General features: G+C 48.9%; 2 protein-coding genes across 3 annotated transcripts; one reads left to right on the top strand and one right to left on the bottom strand.

Annotated features, from left to right (window-relative positions):
* Window positions 1-1,826: 1,826 nt before the first annotated feature.
* On the top strand, window positions 1,827-8,127 carry LARP6 (La ribonucleoprotein 6, translational regulator). 2 transcript variants are annotated; one of them, XM_039340161.1, is made up of 3 exons: window positions 1,827-2,023; window positions 5,505-5,694; window positions 6,827-8,127. In XM_039340161.1, exons 1-3 carry the CDS (start codon window positions 1,869-1,871, stop codon window positions 7,877-7,879), a joined length of 1,398 nt encoding a protein of 465 aa, XP_039196095.1. In that variant the 5' UTR covers window positions 1,827-1,868; the 3' UTR covers window positions 7,880-8,127. The 2 variants fall into 2 exon arrangements, with proteins under 2 accessions (XP_039196095.1, XP_039196096.1); XM_039340162.1 differs by lacking the exon at window positions 1,827-2,023 and having other exon boundaries at window positions 5,519-5,657.
* A 2,010-nt stretch (window positions 8,128-10,137) lies between these two features.
* ADAL (adenosine deaminase like) lies at window positions 10,138-18,154 on the bottom strand. Its single transcript, XM_039340163.1, has 10 exons — window positions 17,827-18,154; window positions 16,162-16,292; window positions 15,732-15,792; window positions 15,526-15,613; window positions 15,262-15,343; window positions 14,745-14,871; window positions 14,556-14,636; window positions 14,022-14,160; window positions 13,614-13,714; window positions 10,138-12,990 (listed from the first exon to the last, which is right to left on the bottom strand). The coding sequence occupies exons 1-10, from the start codon at window positions 17,884-17,886 to the stop codon at window positions 12,757-12,759; spliced, it is 1,104 nt and encodes a 367-aa protein (XP_039196097.1). The 5' UTR covers window positions 17,887-18,154; the 3' UTR covers window positions 10,138-12,756.
* Window positions 18,155-18,518: the final 364 nt, after the last annotated feature.

The raw sequence follows: 18,518 nt of genomic DNA, 5'->3' as shown, positions 1-18,518 counted from the left end.
CGGGCAGTTGCCGTGGCAACGCCCACTTCCGGGTACGCTTTGGACAGCCACCACCCAAGGAGCAAAAAGGGGATGCGGGCTCAAGGCATCAATAAGCACTTCGGGTTCCCAGTGGACGATCCGTGAGGGGAAAAACGAACACGCCGTCCTAAATGAACCGGACGTTGCAATTGGGGCGGGGGGGGAGAGAGAACGCCTTAGGTGGAGCCGCTGCGTGGGAACAGATTGCAATTCGAGTGGGAGGGCGGCGGGGGCAGCGAATGCGCCCATGCACTGCCCCACCAGTCTGGCCTGAGAGGAGGCCCTCCCAGGCCAGAGAGTATAGCCTGATCCTGCTTTGGGTGCTCCTAAGGGTCGAGTTGCCTGCAGAAGCCACGATGGGCAGACCATGGTTAGCTTAGCATACTTGCCTAATGAAACACCTATTTCTTTATGGGGTCCGGCGACACACAAAGGTCTGAATCCACGGGTTTGCCTTGGGCAAAGCCAAGTTCGCAAGAAAGGTAAGCGCCTTTGATTGCTCTGATGAAGCCATGCCAGTTAAATCTCAGTCTGCCGTGGCTTTGTCTTCTGCAAGGCTTGAGTTCCCACAATCTGCTAAGCAAGGCTGGCCTCTGATTGCTGCAGAAGAGGCAAAGCCGGGCGGAGTTTGCCTTGTGCATGGTCAAGTTCTCAAGAAAGGCTAAGCACGGGTTGAGAGTTAGCTCACACGAAGCCATGCGAGTTCAAATCTGAATTTGCCACGGGTTTGCCTTATAAAACCCTAGTAAGACCACACCTGGAATACTGCAACCAATACTACAAAAAAGATATTGAGAGTTTGGAAAAAATTCAGAGAAGAGCAACTAAGATGATCAAAGGCCTGGAGACCAAAACATACGAAGAAGGGCTGCGGGACTTGGGTTTGGCTAGTCTAAAGAAAAGAAGAAATAGGGGAGACATGATAGCAATATTCCAGTATTTGAGGGGCTGCCACCAAGAAGAAGGGGTCAAATTATTCTCCAAAGCACCAGAGGGAAGGACAAGAAACAATGGTTGGAAACTGACCAAAGAGAGAAGCAACCTGGAATTAAGGAGAAACTTCCTAACAGTGAGGACAATCAACCAATGGAACAGCTTGCCTCCAGAAATCGTGGGTGCTCCATCCCTGGAGGTTTTTAAGAAGAGACTAGATATTCACCTGTCTGAGATGGTATAGGTTAGTGTTGAACTAGCAGGGTTGGACTAGAAGACTTCCAAGGTCCCTTCCAGTTCTATTCTATTCTATTCTATTCTATATTCCAATATCTATTCTATTCTATTCTATTCTATTCTATTCTATTCTATTCTATTCTATATTCCAATATCTATTCTATTCTATTCTATTCTATTCTATTCTAATTCTATTCTATTCTATCCCATTCTTAATTCTATTCTATTCTTATTTCTATTCATTCTATTCTATTCTATTCCTTATTCTATTCTATTCTATTCTATATTCCAATATCTATTCTATTCTATTCTATTCTATTCTATTCTATTCTATATTCCAATATCTATTCTATTCTATTCTATTCTATTCTATTCTATTCTATTCTATTCTATTCTATTCTATTCTATTCTATTCTGTAAGGCCGGGTTCCCGTGACCTGCGAGGCGAGGCTGGCCTCCACTTGCTGCAGAAAACGCAAGCCGGAGCCTACCTTCCGCCTTGCACGGGCAGGCTGGGCTGCGTTCCCACGTGCAGGGAGGGGAGGGGAGGGGGGTCCCCGCCTGCCCAGCCCGGCCCAGCCTCGCCTCGGAGGCGGAGCGCGAGGCGGGGGCGGGGGCGGGGGCGGACGGGCTGGCTGACTGGCCGGAGAGCCGCAGCGCCAGGGCCGGGCTGGAGCATGGCGGAGCCGGAGCGAGCGGCGGGACCGGTGCAGATCCGGGTGGCCGAAGCGGAGGAGAACGAGCCGCGGTGTCCGAGCCCACCGGGCGGCGGCAGCTGCAGCGAAGACGATTTCGGGCGGGGCGGCAGCAGTTTTGGAGGGAGCAAATCCAGGTAGCGCGCGACCCCCGGGACTAGCGCCTTGGCCTCGTTTTGCCCCGGGGATGCCCGGCAGGGAGGGACGGAGGAGGATCGGGGGGAATCCCGGGAGGCGGGGATCCCCTCTTGTTCCGCCAAGGCAGGCTTGGAATAAGGGGAGACCCCGGAAAGCCCACTCCCCGACTGCAGTCGAGAAGGAGGGGGATGGGTGGGGAAGGTGCTGAAAAGGGGGGAGAAGATGCCGCCCCGAAAGCGAGGGTCGAGCGAGGGCTGTGTGGCTGTCAGGAGGGAAAGGGGGTGCCTGCATCCCTGGGGAGGGGTCTGTTTTGATGCCAGGTTGTTCCCCCCCCCCCAGGGCTACAGGACAAGGGTCGTCCTGAGTTTGCCAGGCTGGGCGCGGCCCTGCTCTCTCCTGGTGGGACTTGCTGGAGAAAGTCCCAGGGGACCTCCTGCCAATAAAAAGGTCGGGGAGGGGGGGATTGCTCACCTTGTGGCCCCCTCTCCCACCCGCTCTGGAGCCCTTCCTGGCACTGGGTCTGGGGGTTTTTTCCAGGGAGGTCTCTTCTGGGGCTTTGAATAGCAAGACCTCCATCACATGGAATTGCCTTAGCCGGGGTCCTTGCCTGTCCCGGAGCAAGAGACCCAACAGACAGAGTTGGATTAACCCAGTTTGTTATCAAACTACCTTTTCCCATACTGTGAAGGAGCTTGCTGAAGGCTTCCCAGCTGGTGGTCCCTCCAGCTTCATCCTGGCTGATTTTGAAAAGCTTGATTGTGTCAAGACCGGATTAGTATTTGGAAGGGAGACCACCCAGAGATTTTTTTTAAAAAAGGCACTCCCAACCTGTTCCCCAAAGTAATTCAGCAGACGACCTGGAGAAGCTCTGTGTAAGCTCTGTACATGAACCTGGGAGTGATATAACGGTAGTCCTCTAATTACAAGCATTCATTTAGCGACCAAAGTTAGAAAGGCTTTGGAAGGAACGACTCAAACATCACGGCATCCCGATTGCAGGATCAAAATTTGGGCATTTGGCAACCAGCATGTATTTATGGCGCTTGCCCTGTCCCGGGATCATGTGATCCTCATTTGCACCTTCCCAGCCAGCTTCCCGCAAGCAAAGTCAAGGAGGGAAGCTGGATTCGCTGACCCACCGTCATCGGATGTCACTGATCAACTGCGGTGATTTGATTTGCTTAACAACCGTGGCCAAAAACACTGTAACATCAAGCATAACTCGCTTAACAACTGCCTTGCTGAGCAGTGGAGATTTTGGTCCAAATTGTGGTGGTAAGTCAAGGACTACATAGATGCATGTATGTATGTACCTTATTGGCACCAAAATGGCACTTGCCATGGGCGAGAAAGACGGGACCAGGTGGGGGGCTAAAACACTGGTGCTTTCCTTGCTGCTAGGAAATCAAAGCCCCCCCCCCAGGCAGAAGGATGTCTATCTGCCTGCTTCTTTTCTTCCAGCTATACCCATTTCTAGGATATTGGGGGGGGGTATTTTATTCTGGGCGGGGTGGCCGAGGAAGATGGGGCACTGAGCAGCTGCCTGGCGTTGGCAGGAAAACACTGATTCTTCGCCCCCTCTTTGCAAGGACAAGAAAAGATTTGCATTACAGCCAACTCATCTGCCTGCAGTCCTTCTGGGAAGTCCTCGGTTTTGCCATTTTTTTTGGTGGATGGGGGGGGAGGAGGGGGAGCATCATTTCAGTCTGAGCTCATTGACGGAGGAAGAAGGGGCCAGGGTGAGTTGCCTTCCCCGCCCCCAGCCAGGCTCTTTCCTCTCATATCCCCAAGCAAAGCCCACATGGGCACCCTCTGCCAAGGCCGGGCTGGGGAGAGTTGCGTTGCTCGGCTGCTGCAAAGACGGGCGGATGTTGCAACAACCATTTTGGCAACCCTCCTCTCCTCCCTCCTGGGCCCGACGCTGTCAAGTCAGGCTGGGCAGGCAGCTGGGGGGGGGGAAGGTCCCACCCCCACCCACTCCCTAGTCCTACGGAGTGGGGGGAGCCATGCCAGGAAAGGGCTGGTCTGCTGACTTGGCACTGGGTGGGTGGGAGGTACTTCAGCTGCAGAGAAACATCTGTAATCTGATGCTGGAGAGCAGCACAGCTGCCCTGCCCCACATCTGGTTCCCGGCAAAGCTTCCCTGGGTCAACAACTGTCTTGTCTGTCTGTCAGTCGCTGCTCTGGAATTTTATTCTGGGGAGGGGGGAATGGAGTCCTCCAAAGATGAACACGTCCCTCCTTTAAGCAGAACCTTTTAATGTAGGTTGATTAGTTTACATATAAAGTGACAATAAAGATCTCTTTCTATTATTTCTATTTTTATTCGGTTTCCCCCAGAACTCCCTAGCCAGCATTGCTCACTCTTGGACACTTTAAGGGCTGGGGAAGTCTGGGAGTTGAAGTCCACCCTTCTTAAAAGGGGCCAAGTGTGAGAAATACTAACTTCTCTGACCTTGGAGAAGGTAGTAATGTGCTGACCCATTAGCCTCCAGAGGCATTGCTGGACTACAACAGCTATAACCCCCAGCCAGCATGGGTGCAGATTATAACCACCGTACAAGTAGTTCACAGCTTATGAGGACAATTGATGCCCAAATTTCCATTGCTAAGCAAGACAGTTGTTAAGTGAAATTTGCCCCTCGTTATGACCTTTGTTGCAACAGTTGTTAAGTGAATCATTGACGCTGGTAACATGGTTGTTAAGTGAGTCTGGCTTACCCGTTGACTTTGAAGGTCACAAAAGGGGAATCCCATGACTCTGGGACACTGCAACCGTCATAAATATGAGTCAGTTGCCAAACGTCTTAATTTTGATCATGTGACCCTGGGGATGTGGCAACAGTCATAAGTGAGAGAACTGGTCATAAGTCTCTTTTTTTTCAGTGCTGTTGAAAGTTCGACTAAACCAATGGTTGTAAGTTGAGAACTATCCCCCTTGGGAGAGTCCCTTCAGTTGTTTATTTTCCTTAATTTTCTTTCCTTCCCAGGTCATGATGTTCCTTTGCAAACTTCCCACACATAGGCTCACAATTTATTTATTTTTTAGATGAATTACAAAATACCGTGACTGTTCCAAAATATTAGGGAGCTCAGGATGCCAAGAGACTAGAGCAAAGATATATATATATATATATATATATATATATATATATATATATATATATATATATATATATATACATATTTGCTTTCCTGCTCACTGCTGGAAGCCCAACGGAATTGTGCAGACTCTGTTCACGCCTGTGAGCACAGCCCCAAAACCCCGAGCACATTGAGCAATGTTCGAGGAATGTGCAAAGGAGCAGATTCTTGGAAATGAAAGTCACACATGCGCTTTTATTTATTTTCCAGCCAGTTTTATGCAATCTTCTCTATAGTTGTTACAGTGAACGTGTCCAGGTGGGCCTGATGTGCTTATTCCTCCTTCCTTTTCCTGTGCAAACCTCATCCTCTGTTTCTCTTTCTCCCTTTTCCCAGTGAGAATGATGGGGATGACTCGTCTCCTGCTTGGAAGCCCCCCGAGCACGCTCTGATCCTGAAGCTGGTGGCTCAGGTAGAATATTATTTCTCCGATGACAATCTTGAGAAAGATGCTTTCCTCCTGAAGCACATCCGGCGGAACAAGATGGGGTACGTCAGTGTGAAGCTGCTGACCTCGTTCAAAAAGGCAAGCGCTGGGGGGAGACGTGGCCTGATCATCCAAGACAGCTCTTGGAGAGAAAGGGACTGTAGGAGATGACCAGGCTGAGCTTTTGGGGAGCGGGGGAGTCAAAGGTGTCATCAGTTCTGAGCCCCTGCGTGTCCACAAGACATGCCTTTCTTATCTCCCACTCATTTCCCTTGACCGTTAGTAGTCAGATTCTTGTAGAGAGCTTAAGCTTGCCGTAAATCTTTATACTCATTTGAACTGCCTGATTCTGCTAATTTCCAGGGAGGGTGACAGGGACCCCAAAATATATTTATTTATTCAATTTAGGTCCAGGAGCCCAAGGTGACCCACTGAACACTCCTGTTATCATGCCAACTTTATGAAATCAGTGGAGCGACTTGCCACCAGAAGTTGTGGGTGCTCCAACACTGGAAGTTTTTTTAAGAAGAGACTGAAATGGTATAGGGTTTCCTGTCTGAGCAGGGGGTTGGACTAGAAGACCTCCAAGGTCCCTTCCAACTCTGTTGTTCTGTTAAATAAACTCAGGTAGACCCACCACAGGATTTTATGGGTTAATGTAAGCCATATAGTCCTTGACTTATAACCATGCATTTAGCGACTGAAATTATGACAGCACAGAGAAAAGTGACTTCTGATAAGCCAAGTTAATGGGGACAGCCATATTTCTTTAATGGCTGTGTGATTCATTAAACCACCATGGCAAAAAAGGTCGTAAAATGGGGCAAAACTCACTTAACGACTGCCTTGCTTAGCAATGAAAGTTCTGGTCCCAATTGTGATCCTAAATCAAGAGTGCGTGTTCTAAGCTTGATTGATTAAATGTTTTACTGAGTTACATTTTTTTAAAGCATTGTTGAGTAAGGCCTACAAGCTAGAAACCATGATTCCCAGATTACAATGGCTAGGATCCTGCATTGCCCAGAACCAAACCTTCTTTTCTCTCTCTGGGAATTCTGGAATCCATGGTCCCCTGTATATATGGGTGGTGTCAAACCGGGAAGGCTGAAATATCATAAATGTAAATAACTGGTTGGTTCTCGTTGCAGTCTTTTGCTCTTTTCTGATGCAAATCCATGGCATCCTTGAAGGATTCCGGCCTTTGCTCAGCTATTCTACTCTTTCTTACCAGATCAAACAGCTGACTCGGGACTGGAGGACCACAGCTTATGCTCTGAAATATTCGAACCTTCTGGAGATGAACGAAGATGGCAGAAAAGTTCGCCGAAGCACCGCCGTTCCGATGTTCCCAGGTGAAAATCTCCCTAGCCGGATGCTTCTCGTCTACGATATCTCCCCAACCCAAGATCCCCACCCTGTGGATGAAGGACAGGAGAACGGACAAATCCGAGAGAAGGTCATGGAGCATCTCCTCAGGGCCTTCATCCAGTTTGGTGTCATCATGTCTGTCCGGATTCTCAAGCCCGGGAGGGACCTTCCACCAGATATCAAGAAATTCAGTAGCCGTTACAGCCCGGTGGGAACTCAAGAATGCGCCATCATTGAGTTCGAAGAGGTGGAGGCTGCCGTCAAAGCTCACGAGTCGTTCTGCATCACGGACAAAGCCACCATGAAGGTCATCCTCATTGGCACGAAGCCTCCAAAGAAGAAGGTCCTCAAGGAGAAAAACCAGGACAAACACTCTGCCAAGGATCCAGCCAAGACCCGTTCGATGAATAGGAGAGTCGAGGAGCTTCAAGACGTGGGTGAAGACTTGTCAGCCAACAGCTCCTCGGATCAAGAGAGCGACCCGACGTCTCCCAGGCCGAGGAGAAGCAGCTCCTCCAACAGGTTAAGTCCTTCGGCCTATGCGAACCACCATCTGAGCCCCAACGTGTCCCCCAGGTCGAGTCCCTGGAACAGCCCTTCCACCCTACGGAAGACATCCAGGATGTCTCCGTTGGCAGAGGATGGAAGAGCCTTTCTGAGCACCAGTCCTGAGATGGCCAAACGATCTGATTACTCTTCGGACAGTAGCATCACTCCCTCAACTAGCCCCTGGGTTCAACGCCGGCAGCAAGCTCGGACTCTGGCCCGGGAGAAGACTCCTGTGGTTAGTCCAGAGCCCAGCGTCAAAATGGCGGCCGTGGCAGGACTGCCCGTTGGGGTCTTGCGTTTTCCCAGGGGGCCAGACGGAACAAAGGGCTTTTATAACGAAAGGAACAAAGTTGCCAAGGATGAATAAACTCTGTTTTGGAGCCGTCCTTGCTGCTCTCTGAGTTTGGTAGCACTGGTAGCACTGATGATGTTACCTAGTTTGGTCATGAAACGGCTGCAAGAAAACCACCAAGCTCAGAGAAAACCAAGGACCCCACATTTCGACTCTGAGCTACACATGTTCTCCTTTATTGGTAATTCACAGTACACCCCAATTCTCTTATCTGTATCGTTTGAGCTTTTATTTTATCAATGTCTGTTTTGAAAAAAAAAAAACATCTACGTGCAAATATATTTAGCAAGGGCAGTTACCTGAGTTGTCTTCGTTCCACCAGCCGTGGTTGATGCCCTTCTCTCTTGTTCTCTGCTGTTACTTTTGAGGAACCCGTGAAGTTCTTAGCATTTTGTCTCATGTCGGGAAGACCCTTCCTAGTCTAGAACCCAAGCAGGAAGGGCGTTTTTGGTGACATGAAATAAACAACACCTGCGCTTAAAACCATCTCTCAAGTTGGATGAAGATTCTCATGTTCTGGTGGGGGAGCCGAGAGGTCCATATTAGCTTTCTTTAAAAAGAGGTAAAATTGGCAGAGAGGGTTGGCCAAGGTGGGAAAAACATCCCCAATCTGCACCTGATTAATGCTTTTATTACAGGAAAGTCTACTTCCATGTGAGCTCAAGGGAGGGAGGAAGGGAAGGAAAAGAAAGGAAAGAGGGAGGGAGGGAAGGAAAGGAAAGGGAAGGGAAAGGAAAGGAAACTGGAGAATGGAAGAATTCTTCAATCATTTAAGAAAAAAGTGTGCTTTAGTAGAGGGATTACCACCATCTTGCGGTGGTAAATATCTCATGCCACAATGGCTGGGCAGCTCTAGGTACAATCCATTGTGAGATCATTGCTCGTAGCAATGAGGTAGACATACACAAACACACCTACACAGTATCCCAACTCACTTATAGGGCCGGCCAAGGGCTGGGTTGGATGCAGGATGGCTTTGTGCTATAGGTTAGAGTTGCCCCTATAGACAATGGGGTGGGGCGGAGGGCTTAGCACAGGGTCTCCAACCTTGGCAGCTTTTAAGACTTGTGGACTTCAACTCCCTGAATTCGCCAATATTAAACTCCTCCGTCCACAAGTCTTAAAGTTGCCAAGTGTGGAGACCCCCTGCACATGTCCTGCGAATCCGTTGGGTTTGCTGATGTTTCCACCTGTTGTAGGAATGCAGGAAATAGGTTGATTTAGTAACCAGGTTCCGTGCCTTGGTGCATTCAATCTTTGTGTGGGCTGAGTTGAATCAGGATTTGTATTTCTTGTTAGATTCTGGATTGGTGGGACAGTCTGTATGTCCTGATTTTGCTAGAAAAGAGTGGGAATTTAACATCACATGGACCTTTGGGGCTTTGTCATTGTTTTGTGTCTTGCAGACCACTTCTCCCTCCTTACGCAATTGCTCCAGACTACACCTCTGATAGACCTCCGTATCTCTTTATTCCCAGTCCTGTAAGTCTGCCCTCTCCTTGGGTGTTAATATCTTGGACCTGTGGAAGCAGCTAAGCAGTCTTCCTCAACCCTTGCACTTCAATTCCCAGGATTCCCAGTCAACTTGGTTGAGAGTGATCGGAAATGGAGTTCCACACCAGATTGGAGAAGACTGTTCCAAGTCTAGATGACTACACAACACTGAGAAACTTCAACCATATTGGGCTAAATATTAGATCAGTGTTTCTCAAGCTTGAGGCCACTTGAAGATGCGTGGACGTCAACTGCCAGAATTCTCCAGCCAGCCATGACTTCAAGATGCGTTGTTGTCCACACATCTTCAAGAGGCCAAGGTTGAGAAACATTGCATTAGAAGACAAACATGGTTGAGTTGAAGAACAAGGCTGTGTCTGGAGAGGTTGGAAGGCCATCTTTCTAGGATGCTCTAGGTCCAAGGGTTCTGCCTCAAGCAGAAGGTTGGACATAGAATGGCCTTCAACAGTCCAAATGTTGCGCCAGTGTAACTACTACTGGCTCTCCAGCTCTACTGCATAATTTTCTTTGGCCTAATTGTGGTATGGAGGATCCAGACATGGACCCAGCATTGCTAAAGGAAATACTTGCCCCACCCCTCTCCATGATGGGTGGATTCAAACAGAAGTAGAACGATCTTTGAAGAACCTCCAAAGCTTGGGCTGTCCTCTTTCCAACAGGACTATTGAAATGAGGAAACATCCAAAATGTTCACCTTGGTTCCTGTTTCTCTTATTTAAACAACTACTTCTAAAAAAAAAAACCAGCTCTCGCCCAAGACAAGGGAGTTTAATTTATTTTCTTCTCCTTGAGATTGTAGACAACTACGGTTACATGAGAGAAGCAATTAAACAACGGGGAGCAATGATCCTTGATAAGACTCAGGAGACAGGTAAAACCATGATGGGAGGTTGTAATGTGCAGGATCCATTATGGTCGTAAAGTGAGGACTAGCAGTATGTTCCCCACGTGGATCCGTAGAAGTTTTGGATTCTCCCTTTCAGGACCTGGCCCTGCTTGGGAACAAAAGTGGATTAATTACGTCAACGTTGTCAACTACATCAAGCCTTGGAGAGCGGCCGGGAAACCATTTGGTCAGTGATAGCTCTTCTTCCTCTCTGCCTTCTGTATGTTGTGGGTCCTTCAGGCAGGTCCTTCATCACTCATGGGTGGAAACGCACCTTCTGATAAACCTTGGCTTCATCGCAGCTTGATGAAAAGAGCCCAGTCATGGCTAAGATCTAAGCTCCAAGTCTCCAAACTTGGCACCTTTAAGACTTGTGGACTTCAACTCCCAGAATTCCTCAGCCAGCCACTTGTGGGCTTCAACTCCCAGAATTCCTAAAGTTCACAAGTCTTAAAGTTGCCAATCTTGGGGATCCCTACTCTAAACCACCATAGCTAGCTTCACTTGCGGTGTGAACCCAACCTGAGTTCATTTTATGGCTATGGACCAGGTATAAGCCCAGCTGTTTTCTCATCTTTCATATTTTTATTAACTGATAAATTTATGCCTTGCTTTTCCTGTTTCTGCCAATGTTTAGGATTAGGCTGACCACCCTGCTCAAAGATGGCTTGCAAAATATACCCAGGGTTAACTGAACCATGGTTAGGCATCCAGAAAGGCAGATCTAGTTTAGCTTCAGCTTTGGATGAATCTACATATTGCCTACCTACCCAATTGGACACATTTTTGTTACACCTCCTTCCCCCAAAAATATCATTGGGGAAGAGGAAAATCAGCAGAGCAGCCTTATCACGAACCGTTCAGAGTCATAAATATGATAATCATCATATTTCCTCGTTGCTGTTAGGAAACCAGGTCTTATTTTGTAGGAATCCCGGCATTTGGGGATACAAGAAGTCCTCAGCTTACGATGGTTCATTTAGTCACTGTTCAAAATTACAACGGGGCTAAAAAAGGGACTGGTCCTCACACTTACGACCATCCCAGCATCCATCCCATGATTGCAATTTGATGGCAAGAATTGTAGCAGCCCAGCTCACGTGATCACCCTCTGCCACCTTCCCAGGTGGCTGAGACAAGCAAAATCAACGGGGGAGGCCAATTTCATTTAATGACCATATGATTCATTTAAGGACAGTGGCGAAAAAAGCTCATAAAATTGGGCATGGTTCATATAATGACTCACTTGATCACATTGCTTAGCAGCAGCAGTTCCGGTCCCAATTATTATGGTCATGAGGACTACCTCTACATTCCACCTACTCTAGCATCCCGGCCCTCACCTGCTATGTAATTTTCTCTGCCCTTTGCAGTGTGTGACCGTCTCTGGCTCTGGACTTCCTAAAAAGCGAAGAAGGAAGGAAGGAAGGAAGGAAGGAAGGAAGGAAGGAAGGAAGGAAGGAAGGAAGGAAGGAAGGAAGGAAGGAAAAAAGAAAAAGACAGACGGGAAAATCCCCGGAATCACCTGTAACCTTTTGAGACTTTATTAAATTTGCCACTTCCCAGGTTAGAACAGCTGGCTGGGAGAAACGGATTCCAGCTTTTCTCTTAGGAAACATTGGAGGGGGCGAGGCAGGGGAATTGGCTGGGGGGGGAGGCAAAAGTCTGGGGGGGGACATTCAGAATTGGGGACCGTTAAGGATCCGTCTGTCCAGCTTTCCTTCGGAATCCAGTTGCTGCTCAGATATAAAGCATGGAAGTGGATCAAGCTTCCTGGCGGTGTGTGCGTGTGCGTGTTAAAATCTCATTTTAGGGAGATTGTGGTCTGTCTTAGTGCCCTGGAAAGAGAGGCTTCCACTGAGACCCGCCCCGTCTTAAGGTTTAAGACAGCCATGAGCCTTCTTCAACCGGTCTTCTTTGCCCCGGAGAATAAGAGAGGAAACCAAGGTGATATTTGGGCCAAGCACCCAAATTTGGATCATATGACCGTGGGGAATGCTGTGACGGTCGTAAGTGTGAGGAACGGTCTTAAGTACAGATCGTCCTCGACTTAGAACTGTTCAAAGTTACAACGGTACTGAAAAAAGTGACCTGCGACCTTTTTTCACACTTACGACCGTTGCAGCATTCCCCAACCCGTCACGTGATCAAAATTTGGATGTTTGGCAACTGGCTCATATTTATGACGGTCGCCGTGTCCTCAGGGCATGCGATCCGCTTTGGCAATCTTCTGACAAGCAAAGTCAATGGAGGGAAGCCAGATTCACTTAACAACTGGCCAGAAAGGTTGTAAAACGGGGCAAAACTCAGCACACACCTCACTTAGCCACACAGATTTTGGGCACAATGGTCGTTTAACTTGAGGACTACTTGTACTTTTCCCAGGGCCGTTGTTAACTTGGAACGGTCACTAAATGAAGGGTTGTTAAGTTGAGGACCACCTGTGTCTATCCAACTGACAAACCCAACCGAAAACTCATCCGACAAGCCCTCAACAAACCCTCCCACCGGCGTCCTGGGCTTCTCGGCAAAGTTCCTCCAGCAGGGCTGGCTTCAGCGCCCGCCACTGCTCCTTCAGCTTCATCTTGGTCTGGCTGGACGCAAAGATGTGGTCAATGGCGTGGGAGGAGAGCGCCCAGGTTTGCTCGTCAGACAACTGGAAGGTCTCGGCCACCATCTGGTACTCCCGAGACAACTCGGTGGCAAAAACGCCCTTATCATCCGTCTAGGAAGGAAACAAGGCCACGAGAAGTGAGACGCTCCTTTGGGGTGCAGCAAAGGAGACTCTTTGCAGCTCAGGGTTGGAATGAGGGCTCCTTGGGGCCCTCTGAGCTGGGTGGTTTCCTTGCAGACGTTTCATGACCCTACTAGGGAGCATCATCAGTGCTAGAAGGGAGTGGGGTTTGTGTAGAGGAGGAGGAGGGGGGACTGTGGGGTCCTTGATGTCTCTGAGCTTGGTGCTTTTCTTGTTGACGTTTCATTACCCAACTGGGTAACATCATCAGCGCTAGAAGGGAGAGGGGTTTAAAGAATGAAGGAGGAGGACTATGGTGTCCTTGGTGCTCTCTGAAGATTGGTGGTTTTCCTACAGACCTTTCCTGACCCAAAATAGGTAACATCACCAGTGCTAGTCAGCATTAGTCATCACTAGCCCTGATGATGTTGCCTAGTTTGGGTAATGAAACGTCTGCCAGAAAACAACCCAGCTCAGGGATCACCCAGGAGCCCTCAAGCAAACTTCTATTTATTTTTTTAGGACTGAGTGGGTTTAGACAGCCATGTAGGGCCTGTAGCATTTTTTGAAAAGGGGATCCCGCTTTCTTCCCTGGAGAATCCAAAGCCCCTTACACAAAGGACCACAGGATGACCCAGGCGATACCAGAATCCGAAATGGTGTTCAGCCTTGGAGGGCACGGTCTCGGCTTTCAGGTTGGACGTCAGACAGAGTTCTAGGGGGGGCAAAAAAGGAATAGTATGAAGCCAACCTGCAAAAAAAATGGTGAGGTAAAAAATCAATTTAGTCCAGTGCTTCTCAACTGTAGCCAACTTTCAGATGGGTGGACTTCAACTCCCAGAATTCCCCAGCCAGTTTGCCATTATTTCTAGCTCAAAGGATCCACTTACCTAAAGCAACCACTGATTCCTAATAGTGCTTTTCTTAGCACAAAAGATCAGTCTACCCAGCAGAAATGGTGGGTTGCAGTTCCATCATCCCCGGCCGACCCATCACCCATCTTGTCCCAAGTCCTTCCTTGCCTAGAGGTGTCCTGTTTCGCCTCACGAGCTCCACCAGGTCCTGTGTGGCCAATTCTGATGTTTGAAGAAATGTCCCGTGCCCAATTCGGTCCGGGAAAAGACCCAGAAGCAGCCGAGATTCGTCCTCCTGCTTTGGAATCTGGAAATAAAGATGTTTGGTGGGGTTTCACGATCCAACTAGGTAACATCATTAGAGGGGGGGGAGGAGGAAGAGGAGGAGGACGACGACTATGGGGTTCTTGATGCTCTCTGAGCTTGTTGTCTTGCAGACGTTTCATGACCCAGCTAGGTAGCATCATCAGTGCTAGGCACTGTGTGATTTACTCCTGCCTTCTTCGAGATCTCCTACTTCTCAATCGAGTCCATCACCAAGTAGAAGATGCCCTGGTGACCTCTCTCCAAGCACAGATGTGATCCTATCAAGGGCAGAGCTTCCTCGGGGAGACCAATCAAGGCTGATCGGTGCTCAAACCCATTTAATTAACCTTCTCACCACAAACCCAGAAGAGCGCTTAGCCAGCATCCAAGCGTTACCTCTGAAAGATGCAACGTCAGCTTCAAACCAGCTTTCTTGGCTCCTAGAAGTGGCTCCAAGAAGTCCTGGCCACGTCCTGCCTTCAAGATAGAAAAGGACATCAAGTGAGTCCCCTAAAATAATTATCTGAGAGACCCATCAAAAAAAAATGCCAATAGCTTCAGCCGCTGCTTTTCGAGAAAGCTTACTTTTGGGTTCCCACTGAAGTCCAGACCGAGGACCAGGCCATCGGTGGAGAGCAAAAAATCTTCTGCCAACTTCACCGTTTCCTTGGCAGCAGCTGCCCCCTTGCTTCTGTCCACTGATACGAGAAATCTGGAATGTATAAGAGCCCCTGAGAACTTGGGAAGCCAGGAATAGCACCAAGGAAGTGGGGAAGTTGAAACTTAAAAGTTGAATTGATTTCTGAATATTGCAGAGAGCTAAGGCTTTTGAATGCATTTTGGAGAGAGGGTGAATAGTTAAATGGGGTTTAAGCAAGCCAAGACAAAAAGCAGTGTAAGGATTTTCCTGCTGGAAAAGAAATAAGAGAAATATCTCACTTGGGATCCGTCCAGTCTCTGCTGGGAATTTGCTGCTATAAACTGGTAGACTTAGCATCATGTGGTAAGCCATAGTCACTGAAAACACACATCCTGGCTTCAATCCACGCCCCAAACAAGCAATTTTTCACTATGAATCTGGCCTCCTAAGGATCTAACTTACCTTACATCGATATCCAATCCCTCTTCCTTACATTGCTTGATGCCCTCAAGGACAGCTTCCAAGTATGTTCGTTTGGTCATCCCTGCAAATGAAGGGGAACAGAAATTATTTCCAGGTGCAAACGAGAGATGCATTCAAGACCTTTTCTTGGCCAGCTTGTTTTGAGGTAGAATTGGGCTACCACCTGAGAGGGGGTCCTTCAAAACCAGCCCAACTTTGCTGAGATGACATTTGGAGACTTGGAGAAGCCTAGACAAACATTACCTGTGCTTTTCTCCTCTCTAGGAGTGCTCCTTAATTCGAGGTATTTGACTCCATCTGCAGCAAATTCCCGAATAACATCTTTGGTTACCTAAAAATTTTTTTAAAAAAATGCCAGGGATGGATTCTAAGAAGGGTACCACACCAGAGTGGTCTCCATTCAGTCACATCCCATTGGTTTCACACCTTGGCAGCTTACCATAACTTACCATTAATATATCTTCAGGTCTGCTGGTCATCTGGTGTATGAACTGGAACATCTGGAAACATCTACATGGACAAGCGTGTAATTATGGTGTTAATAAGAACCAAGCTGGGAAATTGTAAATACATCAGCCAACCTCTATTTACAATGGTTGTGGCATCCCAGCGTCATGTGATCACTTTTTGTGACCGGCCCAGCCGGGCCCCCCCCCACAAGGAAGCAGAGTCAGTAGAGGAAGCGATTCGCTTAATGACTGTTTGATTCGCTTAATGACTGATTCACTTTACAACTGTGGCAAAAAAGGGCATAAAGATGGGCGCGACTGACTTAACAACCAGCCTTGCTTAGCGATGGAAATTCTGATCCCAAATGTGGTCATAAATTGAGGACTATCTGTATGTTTTCCAAGCTGCATTTACTGAAGCTGGACTTACTCTTCCAGAGTCCTTTTCGTCCCCTTGTCAATCACGACCATTTCCTTTTGAATCCCAAGGTCGGGTTTCTGCGCCATCAGCTTCTTCATGGTGGCATCGCTGATGGAGCCGTTTAAGTGTGCGTGAAGCTCCTAAATCGGAAAAAGCAAGGGATTTGTCTCGCTGGAAGCCTCTTGGGAAGAGAGTTTGTCCTCGTCAAGTCCCCCCTCCCTTGGCTGAGCTTTTCCTTAAAAAGTGCCTCCCTTGGAATTTAATTCTACTCGGATGCCCAGAACGGGAGCAAAAGAGTGAGTCTTGATAGAAGTAAATGAAAGATCTTCAAAATTTAATATTGAAAGAGAAATTTAAAATTGAATTTGCTGCAGTGGAAATATACTGAGTATAGAAGCTATGGTGGGAAAGAGGAAAGGTTAACAAAGAAAGGATATAAAGGAAATATGTAGGCAAAAATAGTTGGGTCTGAGAAAGGAAGAAGAGAAGCCATAAAAATATATATAGTTTTTAAAAGGAAATGGCTAGCCAGGAAGGACAGGTTGAATGGGAAAATAGGAAACTAAGCCAAATAAGATAAGAAGAGAGGCACACTGAATTGAAAAGCAGGAAAAGAACTTATTGTTTAAAATGGGGACATAAATATCTACTGAGTTTAAAGTAACCATTTAAATGTCTAATTTTTCTTATTGTATATGTGAATACGATTTAATATGTTATCAGGAAATGTGTATAGGCGGTCGGAAAGAGTGTAACCTCATAGTATCCCAGCCAATGGGGAAAGAGGAGGGATGTAGCGGCCGGTGATAGGGATGAATAAAGAAGGAGATATTTTGGGTTAAAACTTTGGAGAGAACCAAGCTTTGATAGCTTCTTTCCCCGCTTATTGCAATAAACGAAACAAAAAGCCTTCACTGTGTCTTGGCTGGTTATTGGTCAGGCGAGCTTGCCTCTGGTCACGAAGGAAAGTGGCCCGGAGCACATAACAGCCTCTACATCCTGAAAGACTCAGAAGAATTGATGAAAAATCCCAGTGAATTTTCTAGCACAGGGCTTCTCGCCCTTGGCATCTTTAGGATGGATGGACTGCAGCTCCCAGAATCTCCCAGCCATACATCTTAAAGCTGCCACGGTTGAGAAACGCTGTTTTAGCATAGGGCTTTCCAATCGTGGCCACTGTAAGACCGGTGGATTTCAGTTCCCATAATTCCCCAGTCATCACACCTTAACATGGACCCATAATTCCCTCAGCCAGCTTAAGTCCATCCATCCTACGGTGGCCAAGCTTGAATACATTGTGCTAGCAAAACAGCTGCAAACAGCTGCAACGATCATGCTGGTTTCAGTGTCTTCTTGGGCACCGAGGTTAAAAGGTTGGCTTAGGACCTGCGAGGCTCTTAACCCTTCACACACTTTCGCAACCACAGGACCCTCCCGATGGCCACTGGGTTCCCCGCACACCGCCAGGAGCTCCAGGCTTAGCAGACCAGACCAGCCCGGGCAAGGGAGCCTCGCATGAGTTCTCCCCCAGTTCCTTCCCCGGATACCCCCCGACCCGCCACCCGCGGGAGAGCCCTGGAGGGTCGTGCGGGGTCCCGAGGGCTGCGAAGCGCCGGGCGCAACTTCAGCTCCGGAGCGGCAGCCGAGCAGGAGCCTCGCCCGGCCGGCTCTCACCACTTTGGGCAGCCGCTGGAAGAAGCCGGGCGCCCGCCCGGTTGCAGCCGCCTCCGCCATCGCCCGCAGCTGCTGCTCCCGGGGCGGGACGGAGACACTGCCCGCCTCTCGCGGGCGGAGCGCGGCCGCCGGTTCTGCAGCAGCCGCCCCGGGAGGGATCCGCCTCCTATCCTCCCCAGCAGAGTCCCTCTCTGCGGCTAGCTTGGATTGCAACTCCCATCGTTCCCCGCCGGCTGGGGAGGATGGGACTCGCCGTGCAATGCCGCTGGAGGGGGAAGGGAAGGCTTGCAGGGGGCGTCCCCCCCCCAAGCAAGGGAGCCTCGGCGGGCAACTGGGCAAGGCTGGGTGTTAAGGCTGCCGGGTTCACACGACCCTCGCCTACTTGGGGAATCCCTCTAACTCCCTTTTCGGGAGTCACTGAGCCGTATGCAAACAAGCTCCTTTTGCACAAGGTGCAAAGCTCCCAAACAAGGTTGAACTGGCCAAGTTGGCTTGTTGCACCGCCGCCGCCGCCGCCGTTCAGACCCGCGCGTTCGACTTCTGCCAAAACACACAAGGGCGTCGATGCGCCTCCGGCCCTCGCGGGGGCGACGGAACGGTCACTGAGGTCCAGAAAGGAACGCCCAACCGTCCGAACTCCTTCTTTCTCTCGCTCTCGCTCTCTCTCTCCGGCGCAGGCGCAGAGCCGCTAC

Source organism: Crotalus tigris, unplaced genomic scaffold, assembly GCF_016545835.1.
Source record: "Crotalus tigris isolate CLP2741 ecotype Arizona unplaced genomic scaffold, ASM1654583v1 scf7180000017741.1442986301:2390832, whole genome shotgun sequence".
Classification (NCBI taxonomy): Eukaryota; Metazoa; Chordata; class Lepidosauria; order Squamata; family Viperidae; genus Crotalus; species Crotalus tigris.
This window is presented reverse-complemented; position numbering and strand designations above follow the sequence as displayed.

Bases quoted from the DNA above. Each gene is read 5' to 3' on its own strand.
- LARP6 (XM_039340161.1), top strand. From the start codon at position 1,869: ATGGCGGAGCCGGAGCGAGCGGCGGGACCGGTGCAGATCCGGGTGGCC. The intron at 2,024-5,504 runs GTAGCGCGCGAC...CCCTTTTCCCAG, and splicing joins TTTGGAGGGAGCAAATCCAG to TGAGAATGATGGGGATGACT. The intron at 5,695-6,826 runs GCAAGCGCTGGG...CTTTCTTACCAG, and splicing joins TGCTGACCTCGTTCAAAAAG to ATCAAACAGCTGACTCGGGA.
- ADAL (XM_039340163.1), bottom strand. From the start codon at position 17,886: ATGGCGGAGGCGGCTGCAACCGGGCGGGCGCCCGGCTTCTTCCAGCGG. The intron at 15,793-16,161 runs GTAAGTCCAGCT...TTGTCCATGTAG, and splicing joins ACGAAAAGGACTCTGGAAGA to ATGTTTCCAGATGTTCCAGT. The intron at 12,991-13,613 runs GTAAGGGGCTTT...TTTCCTTCCTAG, and splicing joins GTCATCCTGTGGTCCTTTGT to ACGGATGATAAGGGCGTTTT.